Source organism: Dendrobates tinctorius, unplaced genomic scaffold (assembly GCF_039654945.1).
Source record: "Dendrobates tinctorius isolate UK_male_01 unplaced genomic scaffold, ASM3965494v1 ptg000063l, whole genome shotgun sequence".
In the NCBI taxonomy this organism is placed as follows: domain Eukaryota; kingdom Metazoa; phylum Chordata; class Amphibia; order Anura; family Dendrobatidae; genus Dendrobates; species Dendrobates tinctorius.
Genome location: NW_027361731.1, coordinates 3,276,266 through 3,297,450, shown reverse-complemented (window position 1 = coordinate 3,297,450; position 21,185 = coordinate 3,276,266). Strand labels below are relative to the sequence as shown.

General features: G+C 43.1%; 1 protein-coding gene across 1 annotated transcript in view; it reads right to left on the bottom strand.

Moving 5' to 3' along the window:
- The window catches only part of LOC141094179 (uncharacterized), a 287,422-nt gene that overhangs the window by 235,696 nt on the left and 30,541 nt on the right, over positions 1-21,185 (bottom strand). Inside the window, 1 exon segment of the mRNA XM_073579939.1 lies at positions 11,358-11,512. Coding sequence (XP_073436040.1) covers positions 11,358-11,512 — 155 coding nt within the window.

The window sequence follows — 21,185 nt, the reverse complement described above, 5'->3', positions numbered from 1 at the left end:
GCTGACTGGATATAAGACAGCCGACGCCCTTCTGCCTTGCGGGTGATTTCTCTGAGGGATTTTTGGAGACCAGTCTGATTCCTGCTCCTCAAAAGCAAAGTTTTCTGCTCTACTTTTTGCATTTGTGTTTTGGTTTTGTTTTGCCTTGTTTGTCTGGATTTCTGCCTTTCCCTGCTGGGTGAGCTGAATTCCTTTTTGCTCTGTCTTCAGATAATACCAGAGTACTGATATAGTCTTTTTGAAGCCTAGCGTCTTCAGGGCTTTTTCCCTATCAGTCTGTTGGCTCTTGTTTTTGAGAGGGTTTTGGCAGATTGTAGACAGCAGCCTTCCTATTCTATCCTATTTAGTTAGCTTGGGCCCCATCTTTTGCTCAGCCTATCTTTCTGTCTGTGTGAGTGTTTTTCCATCTCGCTTCACCGTCATTATATTTTGGGGGCTGCCTATTGCTTTGGGGTCTGCTCTGGGGCAGTTTAGATTTCCCTTTTCTGTCTTTAGGCTATTTAGTTCTCCGGCTGTGATCGAGGGGTCTAGGGCACCGTAGGAACCCCCCACGGCTACTGCTAGTTGTTGTTGTTAGATTCAGGGGTCTGCAATCCGATAGCTGCCAACTTCTCTGGTCTTCTGTACTTAGCTAGTATTTCTGTTTTTGCCTCCTACGGTGACTCATTCATAACAGAATCACCCGCCATACTGCAGATCCTAGGGTACTCAATAGCAGGAAAGAATTGTAAAAGAAAAAGAAAAAAAAAAAAGTGTGTATATTTTTTCCTCTATATCTTTGAGGCCGTAGGGGGAATTTTTTTTTCTCTCAATGGACATAAAGCAATTGTCTGATCGTGTGGAGCAGCTCGCTGCGGAAGTGCGGGGAATTTCCGCCTACCTTGCTCATTCACATGCTGCTGAACCAAAGATCCCTACTCCGGATGTGTTTTTTGGGGATCGGTCTAAATTTTTGAATTTCAAAAATAATTGTAAATTATTTTTTTACTTGAAGCCTAACTCGTCAGGGAGCTCCGCGCAGCAGGTTAAAATTGTCATCTCTTTGCTGCGTGGCGATCCCCAGGATTGGGCGTTTTCTTTGAAACCAGATGATCCTATTCTGACTAATGTGAACGCATTTTTTCAAGCCTTGGGGTTGTTGTACGACGAACCTAATGCTATTGATCAGGCTGAAAAGACCCTGTTGGCATTGAGCCAGGGTCGAGATTCTGCAGAATTGTACTGTCAAAAATTCCGAAAGTGGGCTGTCCTTACTACCTGGAATGATAATACTTTGGCAGCTCTCTTTCGGAAGGGTTTGTCAGAAGCCGTAAAAGATACTATGGTGGGATTTCCTGTTCCCTCTGGTCTTGACGATTCTATGTTATTAGCCATTCTGGTTGATCGGCGTTTACGTGAACGCAGGATTGCACGAGAGGTGTTGCCACCTGTTGAACAAGTGTCTGAACCTATGCAATGTGATAGAGTTTTGTCCAGGGAGCAACGTCAGGAGTTCAGAAGGCGTAATAAGCTGTGTTTTTTTTGTGGAGATGCCTCGCACATTATTTCTGTCTGTCCTAAACGAGAGAAACGTTTTGCACACACGTTTTCTGTGGGTGGTGTTCAACCTAAGTTTCTTCTGGCAATTACTCTGATCTGCTCCCTGTCCACATTTTCCGCCAAGGCTTTTGTGGATTCGGGAGCAGCCCTGAATCTAATGGACTTGGATTTTGCTAAACATTGTGGATTTCCGATGACACCTCTGCGGACGCCTATCCCTTTGAGGGGGAATGATGCTACTCCTTTGGCGAAAAATAAACCTCAGTTTTGGACCCAGGTGGTAATGCGGGCCGCCCCAGACCATCAAGAAAATTGCAGATTTTTGGTGTTGCATAATTTGCATGATACCATTGTTCTGGGGTTTCCCTGGTTGCAAATTCATAATCCAGTTTTGGATTGGAAATCTGTGTCTGTGGTGAGTTGGGGTTGTCTGTGTGCCCTTAATGAGGCTCCGGTTTTTTCCACCTCTCCTCAGTCGCATGATGTTCCTGACTATTTGGCAGAGTTTTATGATGTATTTAGTGAGAATGAGTCTGCGTCTTTGCCTCCTCATAGGAGTTATGACTGTGCTATTGAACTGAGCCCGGGGTGTAAATTTCCTAAGGGTCGGCTCTTCAATTTATCTGTACCCGAGCACGAGGCTATGCGATCCTATATTAAGGAGGCGTTGGAAAAGGGTCATATTAGACCATCCTCTTCACCCTTAGGTGCCGGTTTTTTTTTCGTGGGCAAAAAGGATGGTTCATTAAGGCCTTGTATTGATTATCGTGCCCTCAACAAAATTACTATTAAATATCAGTACCCGTTACCCCTGATTTCGGATCTATTCTCCAGAGTTAAAGGTGCTTGCTGGTTTACCAAGCTTGACCTCAGGGGGGCGTATAATCTTATCCGCATTAAGAAGGGGGATGAAAGGAAGACGGCGTTTAATACTCCGGAGGGACATTTTGAGTACCTGGTGATGCCTTTTGGGCTCACTAATGCCCCTTCTGTCTTTCAGTGCTTCATGAACGATATTTTCCGAGACTTTGTGGATACATTTTTGATTACTATCTGGATGATATTTTGATCTTCTCCAAGGACTGGGATTCTTATGTGGAACATGTTCGGACTGTGTTCCAGATCTTGAGAGAGAATTCCCTGTATGTCAAAGGATCGAAATGCCTTTTTGGGGTACAGAGGATTTCATTTTTGGGATTTATTTTGTCTCGTCAACTATTGAAATGGACCCGGCCAAGGTACAGGCCATTCATGATTGGGTTCAGCCCACTTCTTTGAAGGCCCTCCAGAAGTTTTTGGGTTTTGCTAATTTTTATCGGAAATTTATAGCAAAATTTTCTAGTATTGCCAAGCCATTGACTGATCTGACTAAAAAAGGGTGCTGATGTGTTGAATTGGTCTCCGGAAGCTGTTTCTTCCTTTCAGGAGCTGAAGCGAAGATTCACTTCTGCCCCGGTTTTGCGGCAACCTGATGTCTCACTCCCGTTCCAGGTAGAGGTGGACGCTTCTGAGATTGGTGCAGGAGCGGTTTTGTCCCAAAAGGATCCCGTAACATCTAAAATGAATCCCTGTGCTTTCTTTTCCTCGAATGTTCTCTCCATCTGAACGTAACTATGATGTGGGGAATCGGGAACTGTTAGCCATGAAATGGGCATTTGAGGAGTGGAGACATTGGTTGGAGGGAGCTAAACACCAAGTCGTGGTCCTCACTGACCACAAGAATTTGATTTACCTCGAGTCGGCCAAACGCTTGAACCTTAGACAGGCTAGGTGGGCCTTGTTATTTACACGTTTTGATTTTGTGGTCTCTTTTCTTCCTGGCACTAAGAATGTCAAGGCAGACGCCCTCTCTAGGAGCTTTGCTGATTCTCCTGTGGTGACCAAGCCTGCTACCATCTTAGGCGAAGGGGTAGTTCTTTCTGCCATCTCGCCCGATTTGAGACGTGCTCTGGAAGAGTTCCAGGAGGACAAACCTGAGCGTTGTCCCAGTGGAAAGTTGTATGTTCCTGACCAGTGGAAGAAGAGAGTGATGTCTGAAGTTCATTGCTCTGCATTGGCTGGTCATCCAGGTATTTTTGGTACTAGAGATCTGGTGAGTCGGTCTTTTTGGTGGCCAGCCTTGTCTCGTGATGTCAGGAATTTTGTGCAGTCCTGTGGGACTTGCTCCCGGTCTAAACCTTGTTCTCGCTCTTGTGGGTTGTTGATGCCTTTGCCGGTCCCCAGGAGGCCATGGACCCATATTTCAATGGATTTCATCTCTGATATGCCTGTCTCGCAGAGAATGACTTATTTGGGTGATTTGTGATAGGTTCTCTAAGATGGTTCATCTTGTACCACTCCCTAAGTTGCCATCTTCCTCTGAGTTGGTGCCCCTGTTTTTGCAACAGGTGGTTCGCTTGCACGGGATTCCTGAGAACATTGTATCTGACAGAGGAGTTCAATTTGTGTCTAGATTTTGGAGGACTTTCTGTTCCAAGCTGGGAATTCAGTTGTCCTTCTCCTCTGCTTTTCACCCTCAGACCAATGGGCAGACGGAGAGAACAAACCAGAACTTGGAGTCGTATTTGAGATGTTTTATTTCCGCTGAACAGGATGATTGGGTTTCATTTTTGCCCTTGGCCGAATTTGCTTTAAATAATAGAGCTAGTTCTGCCACTTTGATGTCACCTTTTTTTTGTAACTTTGGGTTTCATCCTCGATTTTCTTCAGGGCAGGTGGAGCCTTCGGCCTGCCCAGGTGTTGACACTGTGGTGGAGAGAATGCACCAGATCTGGGACCAAGTGGTGGATAAGTTATCTCTCTCCCAGGAAAAGGCCCAGCGGTTTTCCAACCGACATAGGACCATTGGTCCCCAGTTTAAGGTTGGTGATATGGTTTGGTTATCATCAAAAAATATCGCTATGAAGGTGGCTTCTCCTAAGTTTAAGCCTAGATTTATTGGACCTTACAAGATTTTGGAGATTATTAATCCGGTCTCTTTTCGTTTGGCTCTTCCTGTCACATTTAAAATTCATAATGTGTTTCATAAGTCCTTGTTGAAGAGGTTTGTTGAACCAGTTGTTCCTGGGGTGGCACCTCCGGACCCGGTATTAGTTGAAGGTAACATGGAATATGAGGTAGAGAAGATACTGGATTCCCGTCTGGCTAGACGGAGACTCCAGTATTTGGTTAAGTGGAAGGGTTATGGTCAGGAGGATAATTCCTGGGTCTCTGCCTCTGATATTCATGCCAAAAGATTGGTGCGTGCCTTTCATCGGGCTCACCCTGATCACCCTGGTGGCGTGGATGAGGGTTCGGTGACCCCTCCTCAAGGGGGAGGTACTGTTGTGAGTTCGTTTTCCCCTTCACCATTGAGGTCTGATGAACTCCCTCTTCTGGTGAAGGAAGGTAGTGAGGCTGTTTACAAAGCACCTGAGCAGAATGATGATGACTGGATGACTGGGATCGCTGACTGGATATAAGACAGCCGACGCCCTTCTGCCTTGCAGGTGATTTCTCTGAGGGATTCTTGGAGACCAGTCTGATTCCTGCTCCTCAAAAGCTAAGTTTTCTGCTCTACTTTTTGCATTTGTGTTTTGGTTTTGTTTTGCCTTGTTTGTCTGGATTTCTGCCTTTCCCTGCTGGGTGAGCTGAATTCCTTTTTGCTCTGTCTTCAGATAATACCAGAGTACTGATATAGTCTTTTTGAAGCCTAGCGTCTTCAGGGCTTTTTCCCTATCAGTCTGTTGGCTCTTGTTTTTGAGAGGGTTTTGGCAGATTGTAGACAGCAGCCTTCCTATTCTATCCTATTTAGTTAGCTTGGGCCCCATCTTTTGCTCAGCCTATCTTTCTGTCTGTGTGAGTGTTTTTCCATCTCGCTTCACCGTCATTATATGTTGGGGGCTGCCTATTGCTTTGGGGTCTGCTCTGGGGCAGTTTAGATTTCCCTTTTCTGTCTTTAAGCTATTTAGTTCTCCGGCTGTGATCGAGGGGTCTAGGGCACCGTAGGAACCCCCCACGGCTACTGTTCGTTGTTGTTAGATTCAGGGGTCTGCAATCCGATAGCTGCCAACTTCTCTGGTCTTCTGTACTTAGCTAGTATTTCTGTTTTTGCCTCCTACGGTGACTCATTCATAACAGCCATGGAATAAATGGCGCTATATAAATGCATAATAATAATAATATCAGGAAATTGGCATAACAAAATATTCTGCATTTTGTATTTGCAAAAATAACAATGCTTCAAAGTACTGAAACTTTTATGCATTAATTATGTGTAGCAGTAAAAGGAAAACTTTTTGATGTCACAGAAACAAGAGGCAACTAAAACTTTTCATTAGAAACAAGAATTTAGATATTGTTACACGCGCTATTCACATCTATAGGACATCTAGGCAAAGGGATACATGTGCAAAGACAGATATATAAAAAAGCTGTACAAGATAAAGAAAAACACCCATGGTGGTGTATTACTAATGAGATTAAAATTAAAATGAAAAAACGTCTCTGCGCTATATACTGTGAACAAGTGCGGTATTTAGTCCTATACGATACCATCCACACTAATCCCCATCAATTGTGCAAATGCCTGCTTTTAAATTCAATGGTTAGTCTTGCATAGCAAATTGCAATAAAAAAGGATATATTCAAAACAACAAATGCATATAGTTAAACATCATACACCATGCAATGAAAAATTTGTAATTCAATAGCTGTAGTTGATAAAGTGAATACCACTGTAGGAAAGCACAGTTCGTTATTTACGAAGACCAATTGTTAATGGAGTTGTCCATATACAGTAATACGTTTTGTTGATTTTAGTTAAACCACCTTTGTAGTGAGTAGTGACAACTCTTTAATAGTCACAGTTCAATAATCGTGCACAGTTTTGATCTTCGTGTTGCCTTAGCCACAGGACAACAAAAATAAAGTAGCATTTAATCTTGTGTCAGTTCTATACAGTGTCTGTTTCTTTACATTGATGCTTGCAAATACTGAAGAATGGTGTTAAACTTGTAACACAAGTAGGTATCCTTGTGGGAAATACTTTACATCTACATTTCCATTGGTATAGGGAAGATACTTGCACGAGTTGGTGGAAAGAAGTCTCAAAAGTTCGCAGCAGCACACTTCAAAGCAGGGAGCCCCGGCCGGTGACTCACCAGATGTGGTTTGTGCCGCGTATAGGACTAGTCAGCGTGTGACGTCACTCGTTGCTCGTGTACGGAGTCCCAAAGGTTCGTACTTTCCCTTTCGCTTTACGGAGATACTGCTGTCTCCTTCATCAGAGTGTATTGCCCACTGTTATGAATGAGTCACCGAGGAGGAAAAACAAAAAGCAAGCTAAGCCCAGAAAACCGGAGAGGTTGGTAACTAGCGGATTGCAGACCCCTGATCCTATCCACACAACTAGCAGTAGCCGTGGAGCGTACCTACGATGGTCCTAGATACCTCGTCACGGCCGGAGAACTAAATAAGCCTAAAGAAAGAAAAGGGAAAATCTAAACTGCCCCAGAGCAGACTCCAAAGCAATAGACAGCCCCCAACATATATTGTCGGTGAAACAAGATGAAAACACAAACACAGATAGAAAGACAGGTTGAGCAAACGATGGGGCCCACACTAACTAGAAAGGATGGGAAAGGAAAGCTGCTGTCTGCAATCACGCAAAAACCCTGCCAAAAAGATGTCCAAAACATCTAATAGTAAAAAGCCCTGAAGTCGCTAGACTTCAATTCCCTATATCAGCACTCAGGTATATTCTGAAGACAGAGCAAAAGAGATCAACTGATCAGGGACAAAAACAAACTGAAATAATCAGAGACAAAAATGGGAATTCAGCACAGCCCCAGCCGGGGCTGGCTGAACACAAAAAACAAGTGTTGTGAGCTCATCTGTTCATTCACCTTTTGTGTCCGAGGATCTCCCTCTTCTGGTGAAGGAAGGTAGTGAGGCTGATTTGGATGAAAGAAACCAAACACCTGATCTGGTGGATTGTGACTGGGTAACAGGAATTTCAGACTGGATATAAGGCAGCCGACGCCCTTCTGAGTTGCTGGTGATTTCTCTGCTGGATTCTTGGAGACCAGTCTGATTCCTGCTTCCCAAAGATAAGTTTTTGCTCTGCTATTGAACTTATTAGTTTTGGTTTTGTTTACCTTGTTTTTTGAGTTCAGCCATCCCCGGCCGGGGGTGTGCTGGATTCTTATTCCTTGATCAGTGTTCTCTTTTGCTCTGCTTTCAGAATATTCTGAGTGCTGATATAGGGTTTGAAGTCTAGTGACTTCAGGGTCCTTTTTGCTTATCAGTTGTGTTGGTTATATTTTTAGCAGGGTTTTCTCGGATTGCAGACAGCAGCTTTTCTGTCCTGTCCTTTTTAGTTAGCTTGGGCCCCATCGTTTGCTCAACCTATCTTTCTATCTGTGTTAGTGTTTTCATCTTGCTTCACCGTCATTATATGTTGGAGGCTGCCTATTGCTTTGGGGTCTGCTCTGGGGCAGTCAGTTTTTCCCTTTTCTCTCTTTAGGCTTATTTAGATCTCCGGCGGTGACGAGGTGTCTAGGATCACCGTAGGAACACTCCACGGCTACTGCTAGTTGTGTGAGAGGATTAGGGGTCTGCAATCTGCTAGTTTCCAACATCTCTGATTTTCTGGGCTGAGCTTGTGTTTTGTTTTTTCCTCCTCGGTGACTCAATCATAACACTAAGTAAACCAGACAGAAACTCAAATGAACAATAGCAGAGCAAAAACTTAGCTTGAGAAGGCAGGAACCAAACTGGAAACCAGAAGCCCCAGGCAGAAGAAATCACCAGCAAGAAAATAGGGAGTCGGCTGCCTTAAATCCAATCACAGACTCCTGATGTCCAATCGCAGTCCTCCTCCTCAGGTGGCAGGTCTCTGCCATTTAGATAAGCTTCATTACCTCTTGTCACCAACAGAGGGAGTCCAGATAGAGAACTCACGACCCCTCTGTCAGCACAGCCAGCTCCATCCCCCTCACCAGAAGCCAGAGGTAAACCAGAAAATGAGTTCACAACAGCCCACATTCTGAACATGAAAATGGCTTCTCCAATGTGTGAGATCTCTGATGTTTGATAAGACCCCTTTTATTTGTAAAACATTTCACACATTCTGAACATGAAAAAGGCTTCTCCCCTGTGTGAGTTCTCTGATGTGTGTAAGAAGGGGCCAGGATGGTAGTCATGGCCGAGGACACCAGGGCCTTGGTGTCCCGGCCTCTTCTCACAGAAAAATTGTCAGCTTCTACTGACGTACCTGTTCAGGGTTCTGGTTTACCATCAGGAATTTCACTGCAGTGCGGCACAGCACCTGCACTCAGCTTCTGTGCACAGGGTAGAAATAACGGACATAGATACTGGTTCAGATGCCAAACAAACGATTTTACTTTTTTCTTCATCGGTCCCAGACACATCAGTTACATTACAGTCCACACAGCTTTCCTCCTCTACTTTTCCTTTCCTGCTTTCTTTGTCCTCACACACATTATGGAGTAGTAGGCCCCTGGATGGTACCACAGCATCACTCCTGTAGGGCCTCTGGACATAGGGGATCCCATTCATCCGTTTTAACCCCGGATTTGCAAGCTTCAGCCCTATTTAAGATCTTTCACATGGTGAATATTCTGCATCCTTCACGACTTTTGGACCACGTATTCCTTCCCGTTCCTGCTGCTGTCATAAACTGCAATTTCTCGGGTGCTCTGGTTTATCCAGCACCCGTCTGACTGTGCTTTTCTTCAAAACGTTGTGTAGCTGCTTTGGCGTCCTGGACTTAGAGCCCTTGTGGACACTTCGGGCGTCCTTGCCCTTCTGAACTGTTCCTATCTCCTACACTTGCTTAACCCATAGCTGCTCCTCCGACAGTTAACCCTATGTGAACTTTCTATAGCTATACCTAACAAGACCCATTAGTATACCCCCATCTAATGGCCCACTACAGAACTACACTTACCCCTATCTAGGAACTCTATACTAATAGTGCCCTCCTCTAATGAACCCCAAGGATGCACAGCTTACCCTAATCTATACATTAATATACAGAACATAATACAACGCAATATATTACAATCTTATAAGCATGGTAACACATATATACAGTAATGTGGCAGTACCAATTAGTCATGCGGTAATACACGTACTCGTGTAGCAGTACCATTAGCATTGTACACATCAAATAATAACATATATACATAGAACTTCTTAAAGGGGTGATCGTACGGGGACATCCTACTTCACCCCCTACATGTGTAACGAGATGATTTATTTGCAAAACATTTCCCACATTCTGAACATGAAAATTGCTTCTCCCTTGTGTGAGTTCTCTCATGTTTAACAAGAGTTGCTGTCTCTGTATAACATTTCCCACATTATGAACAGGAAAATGGCTTCTCCCCTGTGTGATATCTCTGGTGTTTAACAAGATGTGATTTCTGATTAAAACATTTCCCACATTCTGAACATGAAAAAGGCTTCTCCCCTGTGTGAGTTCTCTGATGTGTAACAAGAGATGATTTATTTGTAAAACATTTCCCACAGTCTGAACATGAAAATGGCTTCTCCCCTGTGTGAGTTCTCTGATGTTTAACAAGAGATGATTTATTTGTAAAACATTTCCCACAGTCTGAACATGAAAATGGCTTCTCCCCTGTGTGAGTTCTCTGATGTTTGATAAGACCCATTTTACTTGTAAAACATTTAACACATTCTGAACAGGAAAATGGCTTCTCCCCTGTATGAGTTCTCTGATGTCTAACAAGAGTTGCTTTCTCTGTAAAACATTTCCCACATTCTGAACAGGAAAATGGCTTCTCCCCTGTGTGAGTTCTTTGATGTATAATAACATTAGATTGTATTGTAAAACATTTCCCACATACTGAACATAAAAATGGCTTCTCCCCTGTGTGAGTTCTCTGATGTTTAACAAAACATGATTTCTGGTTAAAACATTTTCCACATTCTGAACATGAAAATGGCTTCTCCCCTGTGTGAGTTCTCTGATGTTTAACAAAAGCTGATTTCTGGTTAAAACATTTTCCACATTCTGAACATGAAAATGGCTTCTCCCCTGTGTGAGTTGTCTGATGTTCAACAAAAGCTGATTTCTGGTTAAAACATTTTCCACATTCTGAACATGAAAATGGCTTCTCCCCTGTGTGAGTTCTCTGATGTTTAACAAAAGCTGATTTCTGGTTAAAACGTTTTCCACATTCTGAACATGAAAATGGCTTCTCCCCTGTGTGAGTTCTCTGATGTGTAACAAGAGTTGCTTTCTCTGTAAACCTTTTCCCACATTCTGAACAGGAAAATGGCTTTGCCCCTGTGTGAGTTCTCTGATGTTTGACAATACCCATTTTATTTGTAAAACATTTCCCACATTCTGAACAGAAAAATGGCTTCTCCCCTGTGTGAGTTCTCTGATGTGTAACAAGAGTTGATTTATTTGTAAAACATTTCCCACATTCTGAACATGAAAATGGCTTCTCCCCTGTGTGAGTTCTCCAATGTCTAACTAGAGTTGATTTCTGTGTAAAACATTTCCCACATTCTGAACATCTAAAAGGCTTCTTCCCTGTGTGAATTCTCTGGTGTCTAACAAGTTGTGATTTATGGTTAAAACATTTTTCACACATGGAACAAGAAAATATTTTCTCTGCTGTGTGATTTTCTTTATGTTTAAGAAAAGACTTTTCAAGTGGAAAACTATTTCCATATTCTGAACATGAAAATGGCTTTTTTGCTTTAGGAGCAATTTGTTTTTTAACACTTATATTGTTACTTTGATTTTCCTTAGTAGTTAGTAATGAATCAGAAGACAGGACCTGTTTCATAGAATCAGATGACAGATCTTTGCTCTGAAGGGATGATGGTATATCTGGAGTATTCACTTCAATTGTATCCTGTGTGATATTAAGATCATCTAATTTAAAATCTGAAGATATCAACTGTCCCTCTGATCCCCTGGTACAGTCATCTGCTAAGACAAAAAACAATTATTTTTGAATAAAATATCCTTGAATTTAATATTTTTCTACTTAAAATGTCTGTACAAATGGAAAGTTCTGTAAAAATATTGAATTATTCACCAGGACAATGACAGTTCACAGTCTAATAAACCTCATAGGATGAACTAGTGGATCATGGTGTTCAACTCTTAAACGCTAATTGGCTTGTGATAGCATACCAAAGGGGCTGTCAGTAGACAAATCCCTATCTGGAGAAACAGGTGATAAAGTCACCCTGACTGAATGGGATGCTATGTTTAAAACCTTTTTTTTTGTCAGTGAGAAGAGGAAAAAACAATTGATGGATAGTAAGAATAAGATATCTACAGTATATGGCAAATTAAGACCATATAAAAATCATCCTGAAAATATGAATCTATCCAGAAATATTAGAAAAAGAATACAAAGCATGGAAAATGAAATTGTCCAAAAACAAGACATCAGAAATTGGACGGGATGTAATACTAGAATGTTGGAGGACCGATACAGTTTTTGAAACCTTAGATGAAATTGAAGTCAGTCCGTCTGCTACTGCGATATCAGAGGAAATGTTCTCTATCCACTTAACATCAGACGTTGATAATACACCATCTCAATTTCCACTCTCCCAGGAACATAGTTCTATCAATACAGAATTGGATACTCCCCAATTCTCCCACATGAGAACCTGTCATCATCAAATTCCCCTTGGTATAAAGGTTTGAAGAATCAGACATGTCATTTTGGGCCCTAGAAAGGGCGACTTGGATAAAAGTTTGCTACCATTGGAGGCAAAATGCATTTTTCGTTTTAATACGAGAAGCCCTACGGGTATAAACGAAGGCTTTACATGTACTGCCTTCCTTTGAAAATATAAGGACCTTCTTTGAGTAAATACGTCCCTTGCAGATTAAGTGCACCCTGTAAAGGGGAAAAGCACTGTCACCTCTTCATGAATTGAAGTGGATGAAAATCATTAATATTTAAATAGTAAAGGAAATTGATATTTGGCCTGAGTCCCAGTAAAAGATCTCACCACATGAAGCTAATGACCACCTCTTACAGGATGGCCAGACATATATAATATAAGAGCCTCCCAGTTTAAATAATACTGAGGAGTAAAATCCTTTCCATAAGGTCCTACCGGTAACCTTCTCTAAACCACATATAATGCAGAACATCGCACATTCTAGGAGTATAGACTGTGCCCCATGAGGCACAGTAGGATTCTATGTAAATATCTAAGATTATTATCTTACTCTTTTCTTGTTCCATATAAGTAAAGGCCCCGTCACACATAACGATGCACCAGCGATCCCAACAACGATACGACCTTGTCAGGATCGCTGGTGAGCTGCCAAACAGGCAGATTTCACCAGCGCTGGTATCCAAGGTAAATATCGGGTAACTAAGCGCACGTGTTATTTAGTTACCCGCTGTGTACCTTGGATACCTGCGTGCTCGTGTTGGACGCTGGTATCCAAGGTAAATATCGGGTAACTAAGCGCGCGGCACTTAGTTACCCACTGTGTACCTTGGATACCAGCTCCCAGCGCGAGCACGCAGGTATCCAAGGTACACAGCGGTAACTAAATGACACGTGCGCTTAGTTACCCGATATTTACCTTGGATACGAGCTCCCAGCTTCTGCTTACAGCGCTGGGAGCTCGCTGATCGTTGTTCTCCCACTGCCACATGCAGCGATGCGTGCTGGCCAGCGGGAGACTAACGATCAAAAAATGGCCCAGGACATTCCTGCATGATCAGCAATACCAGACGGGGGGGCCGGTCGCTGATGCGTGTCATACACAGCGAGATCACTGGCAAGATCGCTGATGTGTCACAAAATCAGCGATCTCGCTAGCGATCTCGCTTGTGTGTGACGGGGCCTTAAAGGGAATCTGTCACCCCTTTTTTGAGCTATCCTATAATGATATCATTCAATTGTGTGTCACATAAGGATGCTCTTAGTACTTTTGCTTCCCCCTGACCCCGCACCTTTCATGCCTAAATACCTTTTTTATATCGGTTCAGATGTATGTAAACTGCCACGGTCCGGTCAGCTGGGCGGGGCTTATTCAACTGCTCCCCCCTCCGTGTCTTGCTCTACACAAGAAGAAATGCGTAGACCAATCTGCATGGAAAAATGCGCAGCAGAATCCGCAACGTGTGCACACACCCTCATGTGCACCATTTTGGGGTATTTTGCTGGGACTGTTCTATGTGTTATTTGCCTGTTTTCTGGTTCAATAATGTATTGTCACACGGTTTTATTGTCACCATGTGTTGTCTGAGTAGCGTTATACCCATGGTGAAAGGAGAGCAGGCCTTCAGTGGGTACGATTCCTAGTCCATGTGGTTGCCAAGTAGCACAGTAGCAGCAGCCGGCTTCCTGCAGCTGCTAGGTGATCACGTGTGACCGCTATTAAAAAGAGAATGAATATTCACTGTTCTGCGCTCCTATGGGGGTGGATAGCAGTGAATATTCATTTCCTTTAGTAGCAGTCACAGGTGAATGCTCAGCAGCTGCAGGAAGGCGACGACTATGGCTAACACTGTGCCCGCTATTAAAGATCATTGAATATTCACTGCTGCTCACGCCCATAGTCCCGGCAAGGGGAACAGTGAGTATTCTGGCAGCTGTCCTCGGCTTGTAAGCAGCGTATGACGTCACTGCTATGCACTGCTTAAAAGCATAAATAAGCTGCTGGCATTGGAACAGGATGCTGCGAGGGAGTGCAGGGAAGGTAAGTATTATGGCTTATGTTTTTTAGATATTTTTCTGATGGGGCCATGCATACCAGGATGGGGATGGGGGGGCCCTGCATACCAGAATGGGGATGGAACCATGCATATCAGGCCAAGGATGGGTGCTTGTATACTAGGATAGGGATGAGGGGGCCATGCATGCCAGGATAGGGATGATGAGGCCTTGCATAGAAGGATAGGGATGAGGAGGCCATGCATACCAGGATAGGGTTGAGGTGGCATGCAAACCAGGATAGGGTTGAGGGGACCATGCATAAGAGGATAGGGATGAGGGAGCCATGCATACCAGGGTAGGGATGAGGAGGATCTGCATGCTAGGGTAGGGATGAGGGTGCCATGGATACCAAGATGGGGATGAGGGGGCCATGCATTCTAGGATAGGGGATGAGGGGGCCATGCATACCAGGATGAGGATGAGGGGGCCATGCATACCAGGATGGGGATGAGGAAGGTTCTGCATGTTATGGTAGGGATGAGGGGGCCACGGATACCAAGATGGGGATGAGGGGGCCATGCATTCTAGGATAGGGGATGAGGGGCCATGCATACCAGGATGAGGATGAGGGGGCCATGCATACCAGGATGGGGATGAGGAAGGTTCTGCATGCTATGGTAGGGATGAAGGGGCCATGGATACCAAGATGGGGATGAGGGGGCCATGCATTCTAGGATAGGGGATGAGGGGGCCATGCATACCAGGATGGGGATGAGGGGACCATGCATACCAGGATGGGGATGAGGGGACCATGTATATCTGGATTGGGAAGATATATATACCAGGATAAGGGATATTAGTACAGAATTGACCACATACTTTGCTTCAATTTTTTTTCTAATTTCCTCCTCTAAAACCTGCTTCTTATGGTCCAGCGTGTCTTATAGTCCGAAAAATACAGTATAAGGTAATGAAAAATTATCCAAAATGTGCCTTCAAGCTAAAAATAAAGGTTTTAATTAATAGAGGATTACAATCAGTTATTTTGAATAAAGAAGAAGTTGCATTTAATAATATTCAACATCCTAGGATAGCAATATTCTACCACCTCCCTAAGATACACAAAACTCTTTTTAACCCCTAAGGCTATGTTCACACACAGCATTTTTTTAGCGGTATTTTTAGCGGTTTTGCCAATAAAACCGCTATAAAACCGCTAAAAATAAGCTTCCCATTAATTTCTATGCATTTTGCACTTTTTGTGCATATTGATGCGTTTTTTACCGCGAAAAAAACGCATCGCGGTAAAACACGCAGCATGCTCATTACTTTCGTGGATTTTTCCGCGTTTCTGGCTAGTTCAATGCGTTTTGAAAACGTGCCGGAAAAAAACGCATCAAAAACGACGAAAACGCGCGGAAAACGCGAAGACAAAATAGGTGTGGTTTCTGGGAAGGGAGTCAGGTTTTTGAGCAGAAATTTTCTGCTACGTGTGCACTTAGCCTAAGTGACAGAGCCAATTTGGTAATTAATGACCAAGCCAATTTTTACAATTCTGGCCACTGCCACTTTATGAGGTTATAGCTCTGCAACACTTCAACGGATCCCACTGATTCTGACAATGTTTTTTTCAGGACGTACTGTTGTTCATGTTAGTGGTAAAATTTATTTGATGTGACTTGCGTTTATTTATGAAAAAAATAGAAATTTGGCAAATATTTTGCAATTTTCAAAATTTTAATTTTTGTGCCCTTAAATCAGAGAGTCATATCGCACAAAATAGTTAATAAATAACATTTCCCACATGTCTACTTTACATCAGCACAATTTTGGCAACATAATTATTCTGTGTTAGAACGTTATAAGGGTTAAAATTTGACCAGAGATTTCTTATTTTTCCAGCAAAATTTACAAAACCATTTTTTTAGGGACCACCTCACATTCAAGAAGTTTATTAACCCTTCAGGTGCTTTACGAAAACTAAAGCAATGTGGAAGGAAAAAATTAACGTTTTTACTTTTTTTCACAATAAATTTACTTTGGAACCAAACTTTTTTATTTTTTACAAGGGTATCAGGACAAAATGGACCACAAAATGTGTTGTGCAATTTCTCCTGAGTACGCCGATACCCCATATGTGGGGGAAAACCACTGGTTGTGCGCATGGCAGGGCACAGAATGGAGGGAGCACCGTTTGACTTTTTGAATGCAAAATTGGCTGTAATCAATGGCTGGTGCCATGTAGCGTTTGGAGACCCCTACCTAAACAGTGGAAACCCTCCAATTATAACATTAACCCTAACACAGCCCTAGCCCCAGCCATAACCACAAGACACCCCTAACCTTAATCCCAACCCTAACAACACCACAACCCTAACCCCAGCCCCAACCCCAGCACTGGCTCTAACCCTAGTCCCAACCCTAACCAAACCCTAGCTCTAACCCTAACCCCAGCCCTAACCCTAGCACATCCCTAACCCTAGCGCCAACCCTAACCCCAACCATAACCCTAACCCTAGCCCAACCCTAACCCTAGCTGTAACAGCAACCATAACCCTAATGGAAAAAAAATACATTATTTTTATTTTATTATTTTTACCTAACTAACGGGGTAAATAAAGGGGGGGGTTGATTTACTATTTTTTAATTTTGATCACAGTGATATGGTCTATCACAGTGATCAAAATAAACCAATAGGAGAAATTTCCTATTGTTGCCGGGTGCTGGCCGGCAGATCTTGGCGGGTGCACTATGCATGTGCATGCAATTTTATTCCCGAAAGTTGACGCCGAGGGCTGGAGGACACAGTCGGAGGGATCGGGGGACATCGCAGGTACAGGGGGGATCGGGGGAACTCCATTTCTCTCTCATCAGATGTGCTAGATCATATCAGAGGAGAGAGAAATAAATGGGAAATCTGACTATTTTTGGGGCGTTGCCATGGATCGCAACACTGGAATCATGTTCCCCGGGGTCTCAGGTACCCCCGGTAGCCGAGACATCACAAATTTTCTGATGCTGGGGGGTGCTATAACCTTCTCAGCGCCACTAAAAAGTAGTGCTGAGGAATAAGTACCCTTAACGGGCGCCCTTAAAAGGCGTATTGGCGGTGATTAAGGGGTTAACCCATCAGCGTGACCAATAATATCTGAGATATAGTGTCTTACATCAAATGTATGAACATAGGTTAGTTACGCAACCCTGTACGTGGGTAGCTGGGAAGAGGAAGCCATCTACCCGGGTGACGTGCTGCCCCAGGACCTGGTCCTCTGGCCATAATTTATAGATGATATTTTATTTATATGGTCCGGAGGTCAGGACCTGTTTTTACAATCTAACTGAAATCAATAAAAATGAATTTTAACTGAATTTTACCTCCATAATCAGCATAAAAAACGTGATATTTTAGATCTTAATATATATGTGGAAAATGGACATATCTGCAACCACACATATACTAAGCCTACTCATACAAACAGTTACATTTCTATCAATAGTCGCCATCTAACGGCTTCTCAAAGTTCCAAAAAGCCAGTCGTAAGGCTATACCCAACCTGTAGTAAAATGCATGATTTTGGTACTAAAGAGCAAGATTTAACTAAGAAATTTAAGATTTAAGCCATTTTCCCTGCAGAACCCTGAAGGACCCCATGGCCATCTTGTGGCCAGGGGTCTCCTTGGAGACCATCAGGACAACGTGATCGCATAGCGTTGTCCTCATGGAAGCACGTAGGGAGCCCCTGCCTGCACGATGCTCATCTATGCCCCTGTCACTAATGAGAGCGGCATCAGATGGATTAAATGCCCGCGATCAGAGTGTCAGCTCTGAAACAGAGCTGATGCCAGCACCCAATCGCCGCTGCGCTAAGCGTGAGGCCTCACGATCGGTGCGACATACATGGACAGCTGTTTGCTGGAACGCAGCTCCCGCAGAGCAGTACATGTACGGCACGTCGGGAAGGGGTTAATAAGACAAAAACAAAGGTCGTTCAAAATCATGAAAGCTGAGAATACTTAAATAGCACTTTCAGGAGTATAAAGATCTAAATGAGAAATATAAAAAAGATATCAAGAGAGCAAAGTTATCTACGGAGAAACAAGTCGCCAACGACATTAAAACAAAGCCCAAATATTTTTATAAATACATCAATGCCAAGAAGAAAAAAACAGATGGTTTTCGACCCTTTACAAGATAATTATGGAGGACAAAGAAAAGGCTGAGATATTAAACAGGCACTTTTCATCCGTGTTCACCAATGAACTGTCTGTTACAGGGATCATTCAACAAGGCAAAAATTAAAGTTAACAACCTGATATAACTAGTTTAACAAAGTACACCAGCATCTGAGCAATTTAAACATTGACAAATCCCCCGATTCAGATGGCATTCATCCACGGATACTGAGGGAATTGAACTCAATAATTGACAGACCACTGTATTTCATAATATTAGACTCTCTTGTAACAGAGGTGGTGCTACAAGATTGGAGGATGGAGTGCATTCTAAGGGGTGCACGTGTGTGGGGTCTGGCTTGCATCCCCCTGCAGCAAAGCATACCTGCAGCTAAGTATACAGAAGCTGCAGTTAATTCAATGGCAGGAAATTAACATCCATCTCCTCTCTTCACAGAGTTATAACTCTGCTTGCTCTCCATCATCTGCTGCTTATTATCCTGCAACATTTTTCAATGGTATAACTCTGCTTGCCATCTATCATCTGCTGCATATCATCCTACAACAATTTTAATGGCATATATTTGCCTGCTGAATCTTTTCAATAACTCATTTGTTGCATTGTACTCAATACTCACTGCTGTATATCCATGGTTGGGGTCACTATAGATATTATCTGGTGAAAGGTGTGATAGCATAGAGTGTTGGGGCACAAGAGATGTTTGTGTTTTCATCTTACTTGTCTGCTGCCAAATTATATGTGAGAGGGTTTATGTGCACGGAGAAATACTCCAGAGAGCTTGCTTGCGTAAAAAAATGATTTCCGATTTTATTGGCTGAAATGCAGAGTATTTATGGAAAAAGCAAGGTACTTTTCCGCCGCATTATCTCATTGGCTTATTGTTAAAGATTGTTGACTCTTAGGGTGCTGGTATTACTCACTCCCGAATATAGGAACTACAGTATATAGGAACAATAACTCCCAGATACAGGAACATTTTTCCCTTTGTTCTTGATAACCTCAGACTAGTTGTGTCAACATCTACCAAAGGTTAATGCATTGGTAAATATAGCAAATAATACACCAAAGGTTACTGTGTTGTAATGTGTTGGCAAACATACTCGTGTATAAGCCTAGTTTTTCGCCCCTTTTTTGGCTGCAAAAGACCCCCTCGGCTTATATACGAGTCACAGTCCCACAGTGACGGCCAGGAAGGTTACGTCCGAGAGTGGACCCTCTGGATCGCGGCACTGGAGCTCCCGGGGATGAGCGCGCCAGGTGGTGCCGACCCCTATACAGGGGCCATTAGGGGCAGACCCTCGGAAGACAGATGCCGCGACTGCTAGAACCAAGAGGGGCGGCTCAAAGGACTGAGTGAGGGGTACAGGACTGAGAACGGAATGCAGAACAGAGTAGGAAGTACAGAACGGAGTACAGGACGGAGACACGGGGTACAGGACTGGGCACTGAGAGCGGAGTACAGGACGGAGACACGGAGTACAGGACTGGGCACTGGAGTACAGGACGGAGACACGGAGTACAGGACTGGGCACTGGAGTACAGGACGGAGACACGGAGTACAGGTCTAGAGAGAGAGTGTGGAGGGGAAACCAGGGCTGTGGAGTCGGAGTCGTGAAGTCGGAGTTAGTTTTGGTTGGAGTCGGAGTCGGTAGAAATGTACCGACTCCAGCTTTTAAAAAAATGTATTAATATTTCATAATTGAACTTTCATATGAATTTTATAAATGTTACTCAAATATATATGTTCTTTCAAACTATGAACAACAGTGATAAGCAGTTCTGCTGGAGATAGAGTCATTTCTTACTTCTTGTGTGTCACGGTTCTCCACTGCCCTTATCTAATCTTATACTTGGTTAACCTCATGCTGCCCCAACCCCCCTACTTACAATGTATGAAACTGAAAGTGAAAATGTGTTGCAAATTCTTAGTAGTAAAATTCCTCCTCTAGACTAGATGTTTGGTGTGCGTCTTCCAAGCATCTCACAGCTGCTACTCAGAAGAGGAAGACTGTAAGAAGTATTATCCTTTCAACAAACTTTGCATCAGTTAACTGTGAGTACATGAGGAATAACAGTATTACTGACCACTATATCAGTTGTACGACCTGGCAATAATTTTGTACAATTGTTTTTAGGAAAAACAATTGTCATTTGGATTGTGAATGCAGAATTAAAAACATGAGACTGTCAAAGAAGCGTCACATCAATTCAGCTGTATTTGAACATTTCACCATCACTCAAGATAGAAAACATTATGTCTGTCAGTGTATGACAAATGATCCAGACGAAAACAAATGCTGTGAAGCCAAGATCAGTGCATAGTCAGGCAAAGATAAAAATGCTCCTACCAGAGCTTCTAATCTAAAGAGACATTTACAGCGCTTTCATCCAGAAGTACTGAAAGCAGTGGATGAGAAAGTCTGCATCCAAACCAATGAACCAGTGCCCAGCTCTTCCAGCCAAACAAAGGAGCAGAGAACTTTGCAGCCATCAGTTGCAAGATATTTTGTCAGTGACAAAGTTACTGTGACAATGACAGTAGATACATTTAAAAAACAGATCATAGAGCTTGTTGTAAAGGATAGTGTGCCTATTTCATTATTTTCACGACCAGCTTTTATGTGTCTGAATGGGGAAATGGCCCGCAAGCTTGGTGTTTCTCTGGAGAGAGAGTATTAGAAAATTAGTAATCGAAGAAGCTTTTAAACAAAAGGAAGAACTTAAAAAAACTCTCAAGGGACGCTTTCTGTTTCTTAAAATGGATGCC